Source organism: Oncorhynchus mykiss, chromosome 11, assembly GCF_057628025.1.
Source record: "Oncorhynchus mykiss isolate SJ-2025 chromosome 11, ASM5762802v1, whole genome shotgun sequence".
Taxonomy (NCBI): Eukaryota; Metazoa; Chordata; class Actinopteri; order Salmoniformes; family Salmonidae; genus Oncorhynchus; species Oncorhynchus mykiss.
Window position 1 is genome coordinate 65,581,214 of NC_143032.1, and position 18,339 is coordinate 65,599,552.

The 18,339-nt window shown below is 41.0% G+C and overlaps 1 protein-coding gene across 3 annotated transcripts in view; it reads right to left on the reverse strand.

The window, feature by feature from the left end:
- Positions 1-18,339, reverse strand: part of LOC110536222 (polypeptide N-acetylgalactosaminyltransferase 9) — a 129,965-nt gene that overhangs the window by 43,562 nt on the left and 68,064 nt on the right. For all 3 annotated transcript variants that reach the window (XM_021621859.3, XM_021621858.3, XM_090190963.1), the window contains one exon: positions 13,161-13,278. In XM_021621859.3, coding sequence (XP_021477534.1) covers positions 13,161-13,278 — 118 coding nt within the window. The remainder of the gene's footprint in view (positions 1-13,160; positions 13,279-18,339) is intronic.

Below are 18,339 nucleotides of genomic sequence, written 5' to 3' on the forward strand. Positions count from 1 at the left end.
TTTCTACTGTGTGGATTCCCTTTTCAACTGTGTGGATTCCCTTTTCTACTGTGTGGATTCCCTTTTCTCCATTTTCTACTGTGTGGATTCCCTTTTCTACTGTGTGGATTCCCTTTTCTACTGTGTGGATTCCCTTTTCTACTGTCTGGATTCCACTTTCTCCCTTTTCTACTGTGTGGATTTCCTTTTCTACTGTGTGGATTCCCTTTTCTACTGTGTGGATTCCCTTTTCTACTGTGTGGATTCCCTTTTCTCCCTTTTCTACTGTGTGGATTCCCTTTTCTACTGTGTGGATTCCCTTTTCTACTGTCTGGATTCCCTTTTCTACTGTGTGGATTCCCTTTTCTACTGTGTGGATTCCCTTTTCTACTGTCTGGATTCCCTTTTCTACTGTGTGGATTCCCTTTTCTACTGTCTGGATTCCCTTTTCTACTGTGGATTCCCTTTTCAACTGTGTGGATTCCCTTTCTACTGTGTGGATTCCCTTTTCTACTGTCTGGATTCCCTTTTCTACTGTGTGGATTCCATTTTCTACTGTGTGGATTCCCTTTTCTACTGTGTGGATTCCCTTTTCTACTGTCTGGATTCCCATTTCTACTGTCTGGATTCCCATTTCTACTGTGTGGATTCCCTTTTCTACTGTGTGGATTCCCTTTTCTACTGTGTGGATTCCCTTTTCTACTGTGTGGATTCCCTTTTCTACTGTGTGGATTCCCTTTTCTACTGTGTGGATTCCCTTTTCTACTGTGTGGATTCCCTTTTCTACTGTCTGGATTCCCTTTTCTACTGTGTGGATTCCCTTTTCTACTGTCTGGATTCCCTTTTCTACTGTCTGGATTCCCTTTTCTATTGTGTGGATTCCCTTTTCTACTGTGTGGATTCCCTTTTCTACTGTCTGGATTCCCATTTCTACTGTGTGGATTCCCTTTTCTACTGTCTGGATTCCCTTTTCTACTGTCTGGATTCCCTTTTCTACTGTCTGGATTCCCTTTTCTACTGTCTGGATTCCCTTTTCTACTGTCTGGATTCCCTTTTCTACTGTCTGGATTCCCTTTTCTATTGTGGATTCCCTTTTCTACTGTGGATTCCCTTTTCTACTGTGTGGATTCCCTTTTCTACTGTGTGGATTCCCTTTTCTACTGTGGATTCCCTTTTCTACTGTGTGGATTCCCTTTTCTACTGTGTGGATTCCCTTTTCTACTGTCTGGATTCCCTTTTCTACTGTCTGGATTCCCTTTTCTACTGTGTGGATTCCCTTTTCTACTGTGGATTCCCTTTTCTACTGTGTGGATTCCCTTTTCTACTGTCTGGATTCCCTTTTCTACTGTCTGGATTCCCTTTTCTACTGTCTGGATTCCCTTTTCTACTGTGTGGATTCCCTTTTCTACTGTCTGGATTCCCTTTCCTCCCTTTTCTACAAGTACCTGAAAATATCCTGCCAAACAACAAACCCTGAAAGTGAAGCGGCAGGAGGGTATCCTATCTTTTGGGTAGGAGAGGACCCAGCTGAGTTGAGCGATGTCCGTCTCCTCTCCAAATTTGTATGGATGTTTCTGGAGTTTTAATTAAGCAAATTCCCTCTCAAACTGAAGTGAGATTATGACCACATGCCAGGGATGAACCAGAGCCAGTGTGGATACGGTAGAGGGGCTTTCAGGAAATTATTGTTTAATTTTTTTGTTAAATACATGTGAAATGGCTTGGGTTGGTTGAATTAATTGGATTGTCCCAAGAGAAGTGCCCTGGTGGGATCACTCACAGAAGGTTTAGTTAAATTGGGGCTGAGTAAAACCTGAATTCTTGAAGAAAACCCTGCAGAGCGCATAGTGCCTATATACCTATAAGACCATTTAGGTGGGAACTAACCTATAAAGAATATGTCTGCTAAACATTTATTTCTAATGTAACAGACTAACAAATGTCTTCCAGACAGACATATTTGATTTGCATCTACAAATTCATAAGTAGGTATTTATACTCCCTGTAACTCTTGATAAACCCTTTACAAACACGTGCAGTGTCACTCTTGACCCCTAGATATATTTTATGTATGTATGTACAGTACCAGTCAGTTTGGACACACCTACTCACTCATTTTCCACATTGTAGAAGTTTCTTCAACTGCAGTTGTGATGGTGTGGTACGTGCTTTGCTGGTGACAGTCAGTGTTTTATTTAGAAATCAAGACACACTTAACCAGCATGGTTACCACAGCATTCTGCAGCAATGCGCCATCCCATCTGGTTTGCGCTTAGTGGGACAATCATTTGTTTTTCAACAGGACAATGATCCAACACACCTCCAGGCTGTGTAAGAGCTATTTGACCAAGAAGGATAGTTATGGAGTGCTGCATCAGATGACCCGGTCTCCACAATCACCCGACCTCAACCCAATTGAGATGGTTTGGGATGAATCGGACCGCAGAGTGAAGGAAAAGCAGCCAACAAGTTTTCAGCATATGTGGGAACTCCTTCAAGAATGTTGGAAAAGCTTTCCAGATGAAGCTGGTTGAGAGAATGCCAAGAATGTGCAAAGCTGTCATCAAGGCAAAGGGTGGCTACTTTTGAATAATATAAAATCTAAAACATATTTTTATTTGTTTAACACTTTTTTGGTTACTACATGAATCCTTTATGTGTTATTTCATAGTGTTGATGTCTTCACTATTATTCTACAATGTAGAAAATGGTAAAAAAATAAAGAAAAACCCTTGAATGAGTAGGGCGTGTCCAAACTTATGACTGGCACTGTATGTATACTGTAGCTACATATACCTGAGGGGACATGAAGAGCGATGTTGTGGTCTCATGAGATGCTTTATCAGCAAACTGTAAGTGAGAGATGGAAAAACCATGACGCAATAAATGTGTATTGACACCTCTGGCAGAATTCATAATTTCTATTCCTTCTTGACATTGTTTTCTCTTTGCAAACTCAGCCTCAAGGTAAGCAATATTTTAATGTCTGACACCTGGGTATGGGTTTCAAATTACACTAATTTGTAAGTCAATGTAAACTGCATCAAAAATAAACTACTTTAATACTAATATTTTATTGGAAGTGCTGCAATGGCATCGATAATCAACATCATTACTATCTTGGCTAAATTACCTACATTTTACACATACTGAGATAGATTGGCAAACTGTGTTATCAAGGTACTTTAGGTAATTTAGCCATGATATTAATGTTGTTGATTATCGATGCCATTGCAGCTCTTCCAATAAAATATTAGTATTAAAGTAGCTTATTTTTGATGCAGTTCACTCTGACTTACAAATGAGTGTAATTTTAAACCCATACCCAGGTTATGTACTGAAAAATTTACTTTAACGTCAATAGTCAATGTATCTTATTGTTTTTACACATTGACTACCTCTCTTGTATCGGTCTTTTCCTCCTCTTCTCTCTAGTGTAAATACATATCTATACCTTACATGGAAAAAATACAACAAGATCTTATACTTCTGATCTTGATTCCCTCCAATGACCTTGTTTTATTCATCTACTGCTATCTCAAGGTCTCCATAATCACACAAAACACCACTGTGGGATATGAACCCAGCACCGGCTCATCTCAACATCTCTCTTTCGCGATCTCTCTCCCTCTCTATCTTAACTTAACCTTTCTCTTCTTTTAAAGAGGCCAGTGCCTAGGTGCCAGCCCAGAAAACTCTTTTATAAAGAGTGTAGAATGCACAGTAAATTACAATACTACACAACCTTTGGCTGTGAACTTGACCTTACATCCACACCCGTGGTGAAATGGTCCTGGGCAACAGGCAGCTACTGAGAGCTGCCCTGGCTAATTGTTAAACATGTTCCTGTCAATCACGCCTATTCCAAATGGCAACTCTCCCTCCCTTTCTCTCTCTCATTGTCTCTATATCCATTCATCCATCCATCCATCCATCTCTCTCTGTCTCTCTGTCTCTCTCACTCACCAGTTTCAATGAGTAGGCCTTGGAGACATAATTGCTCCCGATCTCCATTCCATTAAAGGAATATACAATATGTGTGGCGGTGAAGCAAAGCTGAATGTTATTCAGCCATTCATATACAGTACCAGTCAAAAGTTTGGACACATCTTCTCATTCAAGAGTTTTTCTATATTTTTACTATGTTCTACATTGTAGAACAATAGGGAAGACATCAAAACTATGAAATAAAACATATAGAATCACGTAGTAACCAAAAAAAGTGTTAAACAAATCCAAATATAATATACATTTGAGATCCTTCGAAGTAGCCACCCTTTGCCTTTGACAGCTTTGCACACTCTTGGCATTCTCTCAACCAGCTTCATGAGGAATGCTTTTCCAACAGTCTTGAAGGAGTTTCCACATATGCGGAGCACTTGTTGGCTGCTTTTCCTACACTCTATGGTCAAACTCATCCCAAACCATCTCAATTGGGTTGAAGTTGGGTGATTGTGGAGGCCAGGTCATCTGGTGCAGAACTCCATCACTCTCCTTCTTGGTCAAATAGCCCTTACACAGCCTGGAGATATTTTTGGTGTCATTGTCCATTTGAAAAACAAATGATAGTGGGACTAAGTGCAAATCATATGGGATGGTGTATCGCTGCAGAATGCTGTGGTAGCCATGCTGGTTAAGTGTGCCTTGAATTCCAAATAAATCACAGTGTCACCAGCAAAGCACCCCCACACCATCACACCTCCTCCTCCATGCTTCACGGTGGGAACCACACATGCAGAGAACATCCGTTCACCTACTCTGCGTCTCACAAAGACATGGCGGTTGGAACCAAAAATCTCAAATTTGGACTCATCAGACCAATGGACAGATTTCCAATGGTCTAATGTCCATTGCTCATGTTTCTTGGCCCAAGCAAGTCTCTTCTTATTATTGGTTTCTATAAGTAGTGGTTTCTTTGCAGATATTCAACCATGAAGGCCTGATTCATGCAATCTCCTCTGAACAGTTGACGTTGAGATGTGTCTATTACTTGAACTCTGTGAAGCATTTATTTGGGCTGCAATCTGAGGTGCAGTTAAGTCTACTGAACTTGTCTTCTGCAGCAAAGGTAACTCTGGGTCTTCCTTTCCTGTTGCGGTCCTCATGAGAGCCAGTTTCCTCAAAGCGCTTGATGGTTCTTGCGAATGCAAAGTTCTTTAAATGTTCCATATTGACTGACCTTCATGTCTTAAAGTAATAATCGACTGTCGTTTCTCTTTGATTATTTGAGCTGTTCTTGCCATAATATGAACTTGGTCTTTTACCAAATAGGGCTATCTTCTGTATACCACCCATACCTTGTCGCAACACAACAGATTGGCTCAAACGCATTAATGAGGAAAGAAATTCCATAAATGAACTTTTAACAAGGCACCCCTGTTAATTGAAATGCATTCCATGTCAAATCAAATCAAATCAAATGTTATTTGTCACATACACATGGTTAGCAGATGTTAATGCGAGTGTAGCGAAATGCTTGTGCTTCTAGTTCCGACAATGCAGTAATAACCAACAAGTAAACTAACTAACAATTCCAAAACTACTGTCTTATACACAGTGTAAAGGGATAAAGAATATGTACATAAAGATATATGGATGAGTGATGGTACAGAGCAGCATAGGCAAGATACAGTAGATGGTATCGAGTAGAGTATATACATATGAGATGAGTATGTAAACAAAGTGGCATAGTTAAAGTGGCTAGTGATACATGTATTACATAAGGATGCAGTAGATGATATAGAGTACAGTATATACGTATACATATGAGATGAATAATGTAGGGTATGTAAACATTATATTAGGTAGCATTTTTTAAAGTGGCTAGTGATATATTTTACTTAATTTCCCATCAATTCCTATTATTCAAGTGGCTGGAGTTGAGTCAGTGTGTTGGCAGCAGCCACTCAATGTTAGTGATGGCTGTTTAACAGTCTGATGGCCTTGAGATAGAAGCTGTTTTTCAGTCTCTCGGTCCCAGCTTTGATGCACCTGTACTGACCTCGCCTTCTGGATGATAGCGGGGTGAACAGGCAGTGGCTCGGGTGGTTGTTGTCCTTGATGATATTTATGGCCTTCCTATAACATCGGGTGGTGTAGGTGTCCTGGAGGGCAGGTAGTTTGCCCCCGGTGATGCGTTGTGCAGACCTCACTACCCTCTGGAGAGCCTTACGGTTGTGGGCGGAGGAGTTGCCGTACCAGGCGGTCATACAGCCCGCCAGGATGCTCTCGATTGTGCATCTGTAGAAGTTTGTGAGTGCTTTTGGTGACAAGCCGAATTTCTTCAACCTCCAACCTTCTTCACGATGCTGTCTGTGTGAGTGGACCATTTCAGTTTGTCTGTGATGTGTATGCCGAGGAACTTAAAACTTACTACCCTCTCCACTACTGTTCCATCGATGTGGATAGGGGGGTGTTCCCTCTGCTGTTTCCTGAAGTCCACAATCATCTCCTTAGTTTTGTTGACGTTGAGTGTGAGGTTATTTTCCTGACACCACACTCCGAGCGCCCTCACCTCCTCCCTGTAGGCTGTCTCGTCGTTGTTGGTAATCAAGCCTACCACTGTTGTGTCATCCGCAAACTTGATGATTGAGTTGGAGGCGTGCGTGGCCACGCAGTCGTGGGTGAACAGGGAGTACAGGAGAGGGCTCAGAACGCACCCCTGTGGGGCCCCAGTGTTGAGGATCAGCGGGGTGGAGATGTTGTTGCCTACCCTCACCACCTGGGGGCGGCCCGTCAGGAAGTCCAGTACCCAGTTGCACAGGGCGGGGTCGAGACCCAGGGTCTCGAGCTTGATGACGAGCTTGGAGGGTACTATGGTGTTGAATGCCGAGCTGTAGTCGATGAACAGCATTCTCACATAGGTATTCCTCTTGTCCAGATGGGTTAGGGCAGTGTGCAGTGTGGTTGAGATTGCATCGTCTGTGGACCTATTTGGGCGGTAAGCAAATTGGAGTGGGTCTAGGGTGTCATGTAGGGTGGAGGTGATATGGTCCTTGACTAGTCTCTCAAAGCACTTCATGATGACAGAAGTGAGTGCTACGGGGCGGTAATCGTTTAGCTCAGTTACCTTAGCTTTCTTGGGAACAGGAACAATGGTGGCCCTCTTGAAGCATGTGGGAACAGCTGGTCTGCGCATGCTCTGAGGGCGCGGCTGGGGATGCCGTCTGGGCCTGCAGCCTTGCGAGGGTTAACACGTTTAAATGTTTTACTCACCTCGGCTGCAGTGAAGGAGAGTCCGCATGTTTTCGTTGCAGGCCGTGTCAGTGGCACTGTATTGTCCTCAAAGCGGGCAAAAAAGTTATTTAGTCTGCCTGGGAGCAAGACATCCTGGTCCGTGACTGGGCTGGTTTTCTTCTTGTAGTCCGTGATTGACTGTAGACCCTGCCACATACCTCTTGTGTCTGAGCCGTTGAATTGAGATTCTACTTTGTCTCTATACTGACGCTTAGCTTGTTTGATAGCCTTGCGGAGGGAATAGCTGCACTGTTTGTATTCGGTCATGTTACCAGTCACCTTGCCCTGATTAAAAGCAGTGGTTCGCGCTTTCAGTTTCACGCGAATGCTGCCATCAATCCACGGTTTCTGGTTAGGGAATGTTGCTATGGGAACGACATCTTCAACGCACGTTCTAATGAACTCGCACACCGAATCAGCATTTTCGTCAATGTTGTTATCTGACGCAATACGAAACATATCCCAGTCCACGTGATGGAAGCAGTCTTGGAGTGTGGAATCAGCTTGGTCGGACCAGCGTTGGACAGATCTCAGCGTGGGAGCTTCTTGTTTTAGTTTCTGTCTGTAGGCAGGGATCAGCAAAATGGAGTCATGGTCAGCTTTTCAGAAAGGAGGGCGGGGCAGGGAGTTATATGCGTCGCGGAAGTTAGAATAACAATGATCCAAGGTTTTTCCAGCCCTGGTTGCGCAATCAATATGCTGATACAATTTAGGGAGTCTTGTTTTCAGACTAGCCTTGTTAAAATCCCCAGCTATAATGAATGCAGCCTCAGGATGTATGGATTCCAGTTTGCAAAGAGTCAAATAAAGTTCGTTCAGAGCCATCGATGTGTCTGCTTGGGGGGGAATATATACGGCTGTGATTATAATTGAAGAGAATTCTCTTGGTAGATAATGCGGTCGACATTTGATTGTGAGGAATTCTAAATCAGGTGAACAGAAGGATTTGAGTTCCTGTATGTTTCTGTGATCACACCACGTCTCGTTAGCCATAAGGCATACGCCCCCGCCCCTCTTCTTACCAGAAAGATGTTTGTTTCTGTCGGCGCGATGGTGGAGAAACCCGCTGGCTGCACCGCCTCCGATAGCGTCTCTCCAGTGAGCCATGTTTCCGTGAAGCAAAGAACGTTACAGTCTCTGATGTCCCTCTGTCCCAACCTTGTTTTTAAGAGACTGGACATTGGCGAGAAGAATGCTAGGGAGTGGTGCACGATGTGCCCGTCTCCGGAGTCTGACCAGAAGACCGCCTCGTTTCCCTCTTTTAAGGAGTCGTTTTTTTGGGTCGCCGGCTGGGATCCATTCCGTTGTCCTGGTTGAAAGGCAGAACACAGAATCCGCTTCGCGAAAATCATATTCTTGGTTGTACTGATGGTGAGTTGACGCTGATCTTATATTCAGTAGTTCTTCTCGACTGTATGTAATGAAACCTAAGGTGACCTGGGGTACTAATGTAAGAAATAACACGTAAAAAAAACAAAAAACTGCATAGTTTCCTAGGAACACGAAGCGAGGTGGCCATCTCTGTCGGCACCATGGCAACCAATGTGACTACCTCATGAAACTGGTTGAGAGAATACCAAGTGCGTGCAAAGCTGCCATCAAGGCAAAGCGTGGCTACTTTGAAAAATCTCAAATATATATATGTATTTGTATTTGTTTAACACTTTTTTGGGTACAACATGATTCCATGTGTCATTTCAGAATTTTGATCTCTTCAATACAATGTAGAAAATAGTAAAAATAAAGAAAAACCCTAGAATGAGTTGGTGTGTCCAAACTTTTGACTGATACTGTACATGCAGGTATACAGTTGAAGTCGGAAGTTTACATACACTTAGGTTGGAGTCATTAAAACCTCTTTAGGCTAGGGGGCAGTATTTTGATGTTTGGATGAAAAACGTGCCCAAAGTAAACTACCTATTTTTCAGGCCCAGAAACTAGAATATGCATATATAGATAGAAAACACTCTAAAGTTTCCAAAACTGTCAAAATATTGTCTGTGAGTATAACAGAACTGATATGGCAGGCGAAAACCTGAGGAAAATTCATCCAGAAAGTGCTGTTTTTCTGAAACTACTCATTTCCATTGCAAGCCTATCCTCCATTTAAAGGGATATCAACCAGATTCCTTTCCCTATGGCTTCCACAGTGAACAGTCTTTAGAAATAGTTTCAGGCTTTTATTCTGAAAAATGAGCGAGAATGATCACATTGCGTCAGTGGATAGCCAGTTGTCCTCAGATTTGTGCGCTCGGGCGTCGGGAGCGAGACCTTTCATTTCTCTTCTATTGAAAAGGCTACCGTCCGGTTGAAATATTATCGATTATTTATTGTAAAAACAATCTGAGGATTAATTATATAAAATGTTTGACATGTTTCTACGAACTTTACTGATACTATTTTGAGTTTTCGTTTGCACGTCGTGACCGCACGAGCTTGTGGATCACTGAACAAAACGCGTCAACCAAATGGAGGTTTTTGAATATAAAGAGAATCTTTATCGAACTAAACAAACATTTATTGTGTAACTGGGAGTCTCGTGAGTGCAAACATATGAAGATCATGAAAGGTAAGTGATTCATTTTATTGCTTTTCTGACTTTCGTGACCAATCTACTTTGCTGCTAGCTGTTTCTAATGTTTTGTCTGCTGAGAGCTGTCCTCACATAATCACATGGCTTGCTTTCACCGTGAAGCCTTTTTGAAATCTGACATGCCAACTGGATTAACAACAAGTTAAGCTGTGTTTTGGTGTATTTCACTTGTGATTTCATGAAAATTAAATATTTTTAGTAATTTAATTTGAATTTGGTGCTCTGCAAATCACCGGATGTAGACGAAAATGATCCCGCTAAAGGTTATTAAAACTAATTTTTCAACAACTCCACAAATTTCTTGTTAACATACTAAAGTTTTGGCAAGTCGGTTAGGAAAGATACTTTGTGCATGACACAAGTAATTTTTCCAACAATTGTTTACAGACAGATTATTTCACTTACAATTCACTGTATCACAATTCCAGTAGGTCAGATGTTGACATACACTAAATTGACTGTGCCTTTAAACAGCTTGGAAATTTACATAAAATATGTCATGGCTTTAGAAGCTTCTGATAGGCTAATTGACATCATTTGAGTCAATTGGAGGTGTACCTGTGGATATATTTCAAGGCCTACCTTCAAACTCAGTGCCTCTTTGCTTGACATCATGGGAAAAATCAAAAGAAATCAGCCAAGACCTCAGGAAAAGAATTGTAGACCTCCACAAGTCTGGTTCACCCTTGGGAGCAATTTCCAAACGCCTGAAGGTACCACGTTCATCTGTACAAACAATAGTACGCAAGTATAAACACCATGGGACCACGTAGCCATCATACTGTTCAGGATGGAGACCCTCTGTCTCCTAGAGATGAACGTACTTTGGTGCGAAAAGTGCAAATCCTTCCCAGAACAACAGCAAAGGACCTTGTGAAGATGCTGGAGGAAACCAGTACAAAAGTATCTATATCCACAGTAAAACAAGTCCTATATTGACATAATCTGAAAGGCCGCTCAGCACTTTGAAGCCACTGCTCCAAAACCGCCATGAAAAAGCCAAACTACGGTTTGCAACTGCATATGGGGACAAAGATCATACTTTTTGGAGAAATGTCCTCTGGTCTGATGAAACAAAAATAGAACTGTTTGGAGGAAAAAGGGGGACGCTTGCAAGCTGAAGAACACCATCCCAACCATGAAGCACGGGGGTAGCAGGCTTACGTTGTGGGGATGTTTTGCTGCAGGAGGGTCTGGTGCACTTCACAAAACAGATGGCATCATGAGGAAGGACAGTTATGTGGATACATTGAAGCAACATTTCTAGACATCAGGCAGGAAGTTAAAGCTTGGTCGCAAATGGGTCTTCCAAATGGACAATGACCCTAAGCATACTTCCAAAGTTGTGGCAAAATGTCTTAAAGACAACAAAGTCAAGGTATTTTAATGACCACCACAAAGCCCTGACCTCAATCTTATAGAAAATGTGTGGGCAGAACTGAAAAGCATGTGCGAGCAAGGAGGCCTACAAACCTGACTCAGTTACACCAGCTCTATCAGGTGTAATGGGCCAAAATTCACCCAACTTATTGTGGAAAGGCTGTGGAAGGCTACCCAAAACGTTTGTCCCAAGTTAAACAATTTAAAGGCAATGCTACCAAATACTAATTGAGTGTATGTAAACTTCTGACCCACTGGGAATGTGATGAAAGAAATAAAAGCTTAAACAAATCATTCTCTCTACTATTATTCTGACATTTCACATTCTTAAAATAAAGTGGTGATCCTAACTGACCTAAAACAGGGTCTTTAGTTGGATTAAATGTCAGGAATTGTGAAAAGCGGAGTTTAAATGTATTTGGCTAAGGTATATGTAAACTTCCGACTTCAACTGTATATCTCAATATCCTGTTTGTTTAATGATAATGTATTTTATTTTCTTCACACAATACCAGAACTAAAGAAAAGGTTTGAAATAAAAATACTGTTCGTGTAAGTTTTATGGTGAAAGACAAAGAGAGACTGTTATGCCGATGTTTGTGACATTGGTGTTAAGTTATTATTACATGACTCAAGGAGAGTGCAATTACTTTATGTTAGCACAGTGCAAATGTCAGACCTGACACAAGTCATCCAACTGAGCAGAATAAGAAAGTGGAGTACATCCGTATAGAACACACACTCTAGTGGGTTTGTTATAGCACTCTACTTAGTGGCCTTGTCTGAATGAATCTCCTACCCTATGAACCCACCCTGTGGCATGGTTTGCTGCGTAAAGACAGGTCCGGTGAATAACACAACACAGTTAACCTTGAAGACTGAAATTCGGGATGGCACACCGAATACTGAAATAACCATTAGGAGCAATGAGGAAGGTGACTGTTCACTGGAATTAAACCTAAAACAAACAGTTACTGCATAATGAGACATGGAGAACATATTATTGTCTGAATGCCTCTTACTATTTGGGGGGGAAACCTTGCTATTGATGAGGATATGTTATGCTAGTCCACTTGGAATGATGAGGACTCTGAGACAGTCATTAGCTACTATAACACTGCCTTCAGGTTCATCTGAGGGGTTGAGTTATCAATAAACCAACCAGGATCTATCCTCTCACCTCTGGGGTCAGTTTTCAAAGGCTACAGATACCCTTCTGAAGCACCATTCAAGCATTCTGAAGATTTTGAAATGGAAGTGATGACATTAAACGAAGAAGGATCTTTCAAGCATTTCTCATTTCAATAAGAAGAGAGTGAGTTTAGATTCAGAGTGCTTCCACTTGGCTGAGGAGAAACATTTTCTGAATTTAAACGCTACCAATTCTTCAACCAAGCCGCCGCTCACATGAAGCATTAAATTCAACTAAAATCAGCTGCAAAGATTTCTACATTTTCAGTATAGGGCTTTAAGGCCTTTGGGTTGACTGAATATTTATTTGCATTAAGGGTTTCCCTCCCATCTGAGAAACTTTCTGACTTTGCAGAGTTTAAACATCTCTCTGTTGATGCCTCTGGGTATTGAATCTTAAGCTGTAACCCTTAAGCCTAAAAAAAAATAAGGAAACTTAATCATGAGCCATTCCAAAGACGGGAAAATATATTTCATAAATATTTTCACCAGTGACTTAAGTGATCCGGCGCTACTGTACCTAATATTGGATTTGAAATGACTGCTATTGTGTTACAGAACACTAGCCTTTCCTTTCCACCCAGCAATCAGAACCCAAACCCACTAGCTTTAGCAGAATAGACTCATAAACAACCCCAACTTTTCTAATGGCATTTCTAACTACTTTTTTTGTGTGGTTATGATGTAATACCTTCATGTTGTAACTTCTCAAAAATAAATGTCTCCATTTGAAAATAGGAAAGGAATTTGATAAGCAGAATGAATGTGTTGTTGTACTCACCCGCATGCCAAGCTCAATGTTTTCGCCTCCATAGACTTCCATGCCAGGATCAAGGAGGCCAATCTCACTAAAGTATTCTCTGTCCACCACAAAGGAGCAGCCGATCATAGCTGGCGTCCTAGATGAAAAGAGAGAGGGAAAGAGAGGGGGAGAGGCTTTCAAAAACTGTGTTCATTCCCCTGTCATTGTCTTGATCAGCTTCAGTGACAAACCTTTATACACCCACTGTGCATTCTGTTGATTAGAGCCTTTACTAAAACAACAGGATTCATAATAATGTTTATAATCACTGCACACAAGACAGTATGCACCCCGGGCTACATTGCAGGCCGATACACAATTGACTTGAATTTATTTAGTTTCCAAATCTATGCAGAATTAACCTTGGAAAGCCCTTTGAATAACAATGCATTTTATATGTGTTGCTATAAAAATAAATAACAGAGGACACCATTGTTTTCTCTGAATTTGATATTTGCATGTGAGGTACAAGTGTACTCAGACATGAATATGTTTTGATAAATCTACATTCTGTAAAAATAGCACAGGCTCAGGGTTTGGCATGTCTTTAGATATGCATTTCTCCATGGGTGTCACTGTTAAAACATCAAAAGGACCAACTTCCAGAGACATCCTCATAATACAATGTAACTAAGTATACAATAAAGCTTTTCAAGAAAGATTGCTTTAGGGACATTTGAGGGGTATGAGGGGGGAACTATGATGGGACAATGTCCTCTAGTAAATATAGATGACACTGTCAGAAATGTCAGGAAGTTTCCCCTTGGAACACACACATGCCATGAGATGGCCTGAGGATAGAATGGGTCACTCTTTTCCACTCCACCCTGCTCTCCCTCTCAAGGTCTCTAAAGTAGTTTTATTTCCGGGACTACTGTCACCATAGGCATGCTTTTACTGGCTTTATCCATGGAACTTTAAAGTGCTCTGTGACAAAGATGTCATACGTTATATAGAAATATAGCTGCCCGTGTTGTGTGATGGCACGCATCGTTAAAAGGCTTCTTTTCAATCTGATCAGCGTTTAGCCGTTATTTACTGCAACATTGTGTCTGCAGTTAGTACATCATACATGAACATGCACAGTGGAGAGTGCAGTCCACTACGACTGGGCCTACAGTAAATTAGTGGAAGGAGGTTATTGGAGAGGAAGGATGTAGAGGAGACTCTATGATTTCATTGATAATATTCAAAATAATGTTGTTTTAGGGCTATCAAGGATGCTGTGCATGTATATATTTGTATGCATATAGTTGTGTTTAGACGATAACTGCAGTAGCTTCTTTTTCACGAAATAATCTGCTTGGAGTGTGCTTTTTGGAATTATTGTGGGGGAAGAAAGAAAGAAAGACACACACACACTCAAAAAACAACCTAAGCATGTCTAATTCTCTCATCAAAAATGCTTTGTCTCCACTTCCTACTGCACAGTCAGTTCTCTATAGATATCTGGCAAAAAAGCTAACTTTTCCAATGTACACACTGCTTACACACTCTCATCCTCTGTAGGGTTTTCACCTTCAATTCTTATTACATTTTCAGACACTCTTAGTAACCTGACAAAGTTTATAAAAGAGACGTGTTTGCTTTTATATTGAATGTGCCCAAATACATGAGTGCGAAGACAATCGGTCTCAGCTCTGAATAGCCATAGGTCTATTGTTGGTGGGCAGAGAGCTTGAGGAAACAAGTAAAGAAATTATTTCCAATATGGATCCACATGGCTGACACACTACCTGCCCCTTTAGGCACACTGTCCATTCACAGCAAAGTATCAATAACAGGACCACAAATAGCAAACAGCACCTGCAATTTTTGCTGGCACATTTGCAAGCCACATTTTGGAAAGACAATTTATGTCTAACTGGCAATGCATAGTTCGGCTGTAGGCAATTTAAATAGTGATAAGCAAAATAGCATAGCCGTATTGTCAGATCAGCCTGTTTGAAATCTTCCTTAAAAGGGTAAGGCGGATTCTTATCTTGTCTCTGCTGTCGCTCTTGGTTGGCTCCTGACATTGTGTGAAATTACAATCATATGGTAATATGCTTTAATGCCTCAACAAGAAGACAAATGGCCCATAAGTTCAGCAGTCACCTCCAGTGTTCAGACACAGCATTTGGGGTTATATGAATAATGAATTTAATCTCTGTATGACCTGATTTACCAAGTGTGTGTTTTCGACCTTGCCCAGCCAAACACGTCTGGAGAAATATGACTGTTTCTGTGTGATGTAGAATATATGATATAACACTTTAATCATGAACATATTAATTAAGCAATAATACATGAGAGGACATGTGATATGGCATTTTTATCACAACGGGCTACCAGCTTTAAAAAGCTAGATTCTTTCTCAAACGATATATTTTTCAACAAAACGTGATTCTACATTCACTAACACTTGTTGTCCAGTGCAATCGTAGGTATTCTCTGGTCGTTAGTTCTATTCATATTGAATGCCATGTAAAGCAAAACTAACCAAGGCTGGTAGATAGTTCCAGAACTTTGTAGGTTGCTATGGTAAACAAAAAATGGTTGCTATGAACTTCCCCCCTGTTAGTGCCAACAACACAGCTAACACAATCACTTCAGACTGAAGCTGGAAAGACAGCAAACCAGCTGCATTTTGTTTCGCCTTTTTTTCTATTGAAATGTCTTTTTATATATCCATAAAAAGTATGCTGATTCACGATTTCGACTGACTGTGAAAAGCTGTCTCTCTGTCTCCTCCCGACTTCCAACAATGTTTCACTTTTGAACAATGTTGCAAATGTCAGAGATAATGTCTAGATGCTTTTTACAGTGGAGATCAAGTTCATAAATTGCATGGCTGGACAGTGCATTTGTAAAAGTAGTAGTAGTAGTGCGTTGCTAGATAACGACCTAAAGGATGGCAAGTTTTATTAATGAGCAGCCATGTGTAAATTGTCTATTATAAAACTGCTTGTTTGGATCCTGGATGAATTGGACGATCAGCGTTCCAAGGCGTGCTGTATAGGTCATCACCACAGACACTCCTATGCTTGCTAACAGTTCCATCTGAAAATGAACACTGCGCCTCCATAAAAATATCATGGTAATTTTACTGTCCGAATCATCTCTTGTATTTATCTCAACACTCACATGATTTCCCCTTGCTTCCAGCTTAGCATTTGGTTTGATACAGCATGGTTAATATTAGCCGTTTAGCTGTCTGCCTGCCTGCCTCGGAAACTATGTTTCACTTTTGAATTTCGATTTCTGTAGCGAGTACTATACATAGAGTGAATCGTGCCCAGACAACTTTTTTTTCTGAGCCAGTCGAAATCAAATCCAAGTAAATACCAACAGAAAAGAAGCTAAAAAAAACGAAAATGCAGCAAGTGTAATGTCATTCCAGGTTAAAAGTTTGACGTGAGTGAATGAGTTAGCTGCAGTTGCCTAGCTAGCTAGCAAATAACAAGACATGTTTTCCAGCCTTGCATAGCAACCATTTTGTTTAGATCTGAAGAGCAGTCCTTTTGCATAGCAACTATGCCAACATAATTAATGCCTAGGGTCGTGTCTGTAGCAACATGAACAAAATCACTAACAACCAAATTTGTCTGGACTATCCACCTCATTTTCGAATGTTGCTATGGGCAAAGCCAAACAACGGTGTGACGTGATGGATTCGACTTCCGCTTTACTTACGTACAGCAGTACACCCGCGGTAAATTTGCTGGAGTAAATTATTTGAACGATTCCATTTATAGAGTGTAAAAGTCAAGTAAAAACGTGTAAGTGTAATTGTATTTCATTCAAGTTCGCTAAAGGTGCTAGTCCTGCAAGTGTAAGGTTCTGTATTTATTTTCTTAGTCAACCTTGTGTTCTGTTTTGTTGTGTTCTTCAACGAAGCCTTGTCTTCAATTTTTGTTCATTGATTTCACCTGTGTTAGTTACATTCCTGGTCTCATCAGCTCCTTATTTTAGTTCAGTTCTTTCTGTTTGTGCCTTTGTGAGGTATTGTTAGTTTTGACTCTACTAAGCCTTTTCCTAGCTCGTTTGTAAGAACCAGTTATAGCCTTCAGTCCTAGTTTTGATTCACCTGCCTGTTTGCCTACCTGTGTATGACCATTGCCTACCTGTGTATGACCATTGCCTGCCTGTGACCACGATTCCTGCCTTCTGCGAAGGCGAAATTAACACCTGCCTCGCTCTGCGTGTGAATCTACACCTTTTTATCCATGAGTATTCGTTACAACAGCGTTACAACAACATGTTGTGATAATTACGTTAGTTGTGTTGTGTAAGAGATAAGGGCCATCCACCAAGCCTATAACGATAACTATAATGATCAACTAGGCTACAAAACTATAAAACGTTGGTGAGCATCCACTGGAAAGTTTATCTTCCTACAGTCCTGCACCTATCAATCATCTGATCAACATATCCTATTGCACTGCCTATTAATAAATAAGGTGGTACCACAAGACAATTTATGAGGTCACTAAGGCACAGATACCGGTTCAGACCATTCAGTGTTTTCAGGGTGTGTTCATTGTCATAGTGACAACTGCAAATAATAATTCAATGTACATGTAGCCCTAATGAAAAATAATGTAGTAACTTGTATTTAAATGTAGCAATTCAACAACAAACGCCCTTTAGCCTGCACATGTTTTACGGCATGTCATTGCCTCATTGCTCAAGTGGTTTACAAGTGATTTCCATTTTTCCATTGGTTGTCTATTCCTTTGGGTATTTTTCACTGTGCTCATCTAGGCTATGTCCTGTGCAACTATTTGTGATGCATCAGTGCAACAATGTTATCATAACCGGTAAAAGTGATCACACCAATGAACTCCCCGAAATTGATTTTTCTATGTTGTAGGCCTGTTTTACATTCGGCAATTAGTCAAAACAAGCTTGGTTCTTTCCCCGAATAGGCTATTAGGTTAGTATAAAAATAAATGGCCTCTACCTTTTGCAGCCTATAGCTTTCCTGGGATTTCACAATAAGAGGAATGGCCTATTGCGGAAAGGGTTTGTAGCCTATAGCCTGTTGCAGTTGTTCCTGTTGCGCACAGGAACAACTGCACAGGAACCGCTGGAAGAGAGAGGCTTGTGATGTGTAGCCGAGGTAAGAAGCTAGATATTAGGCTATTCGCTAAATATTAGAACTATAAGGTAAATA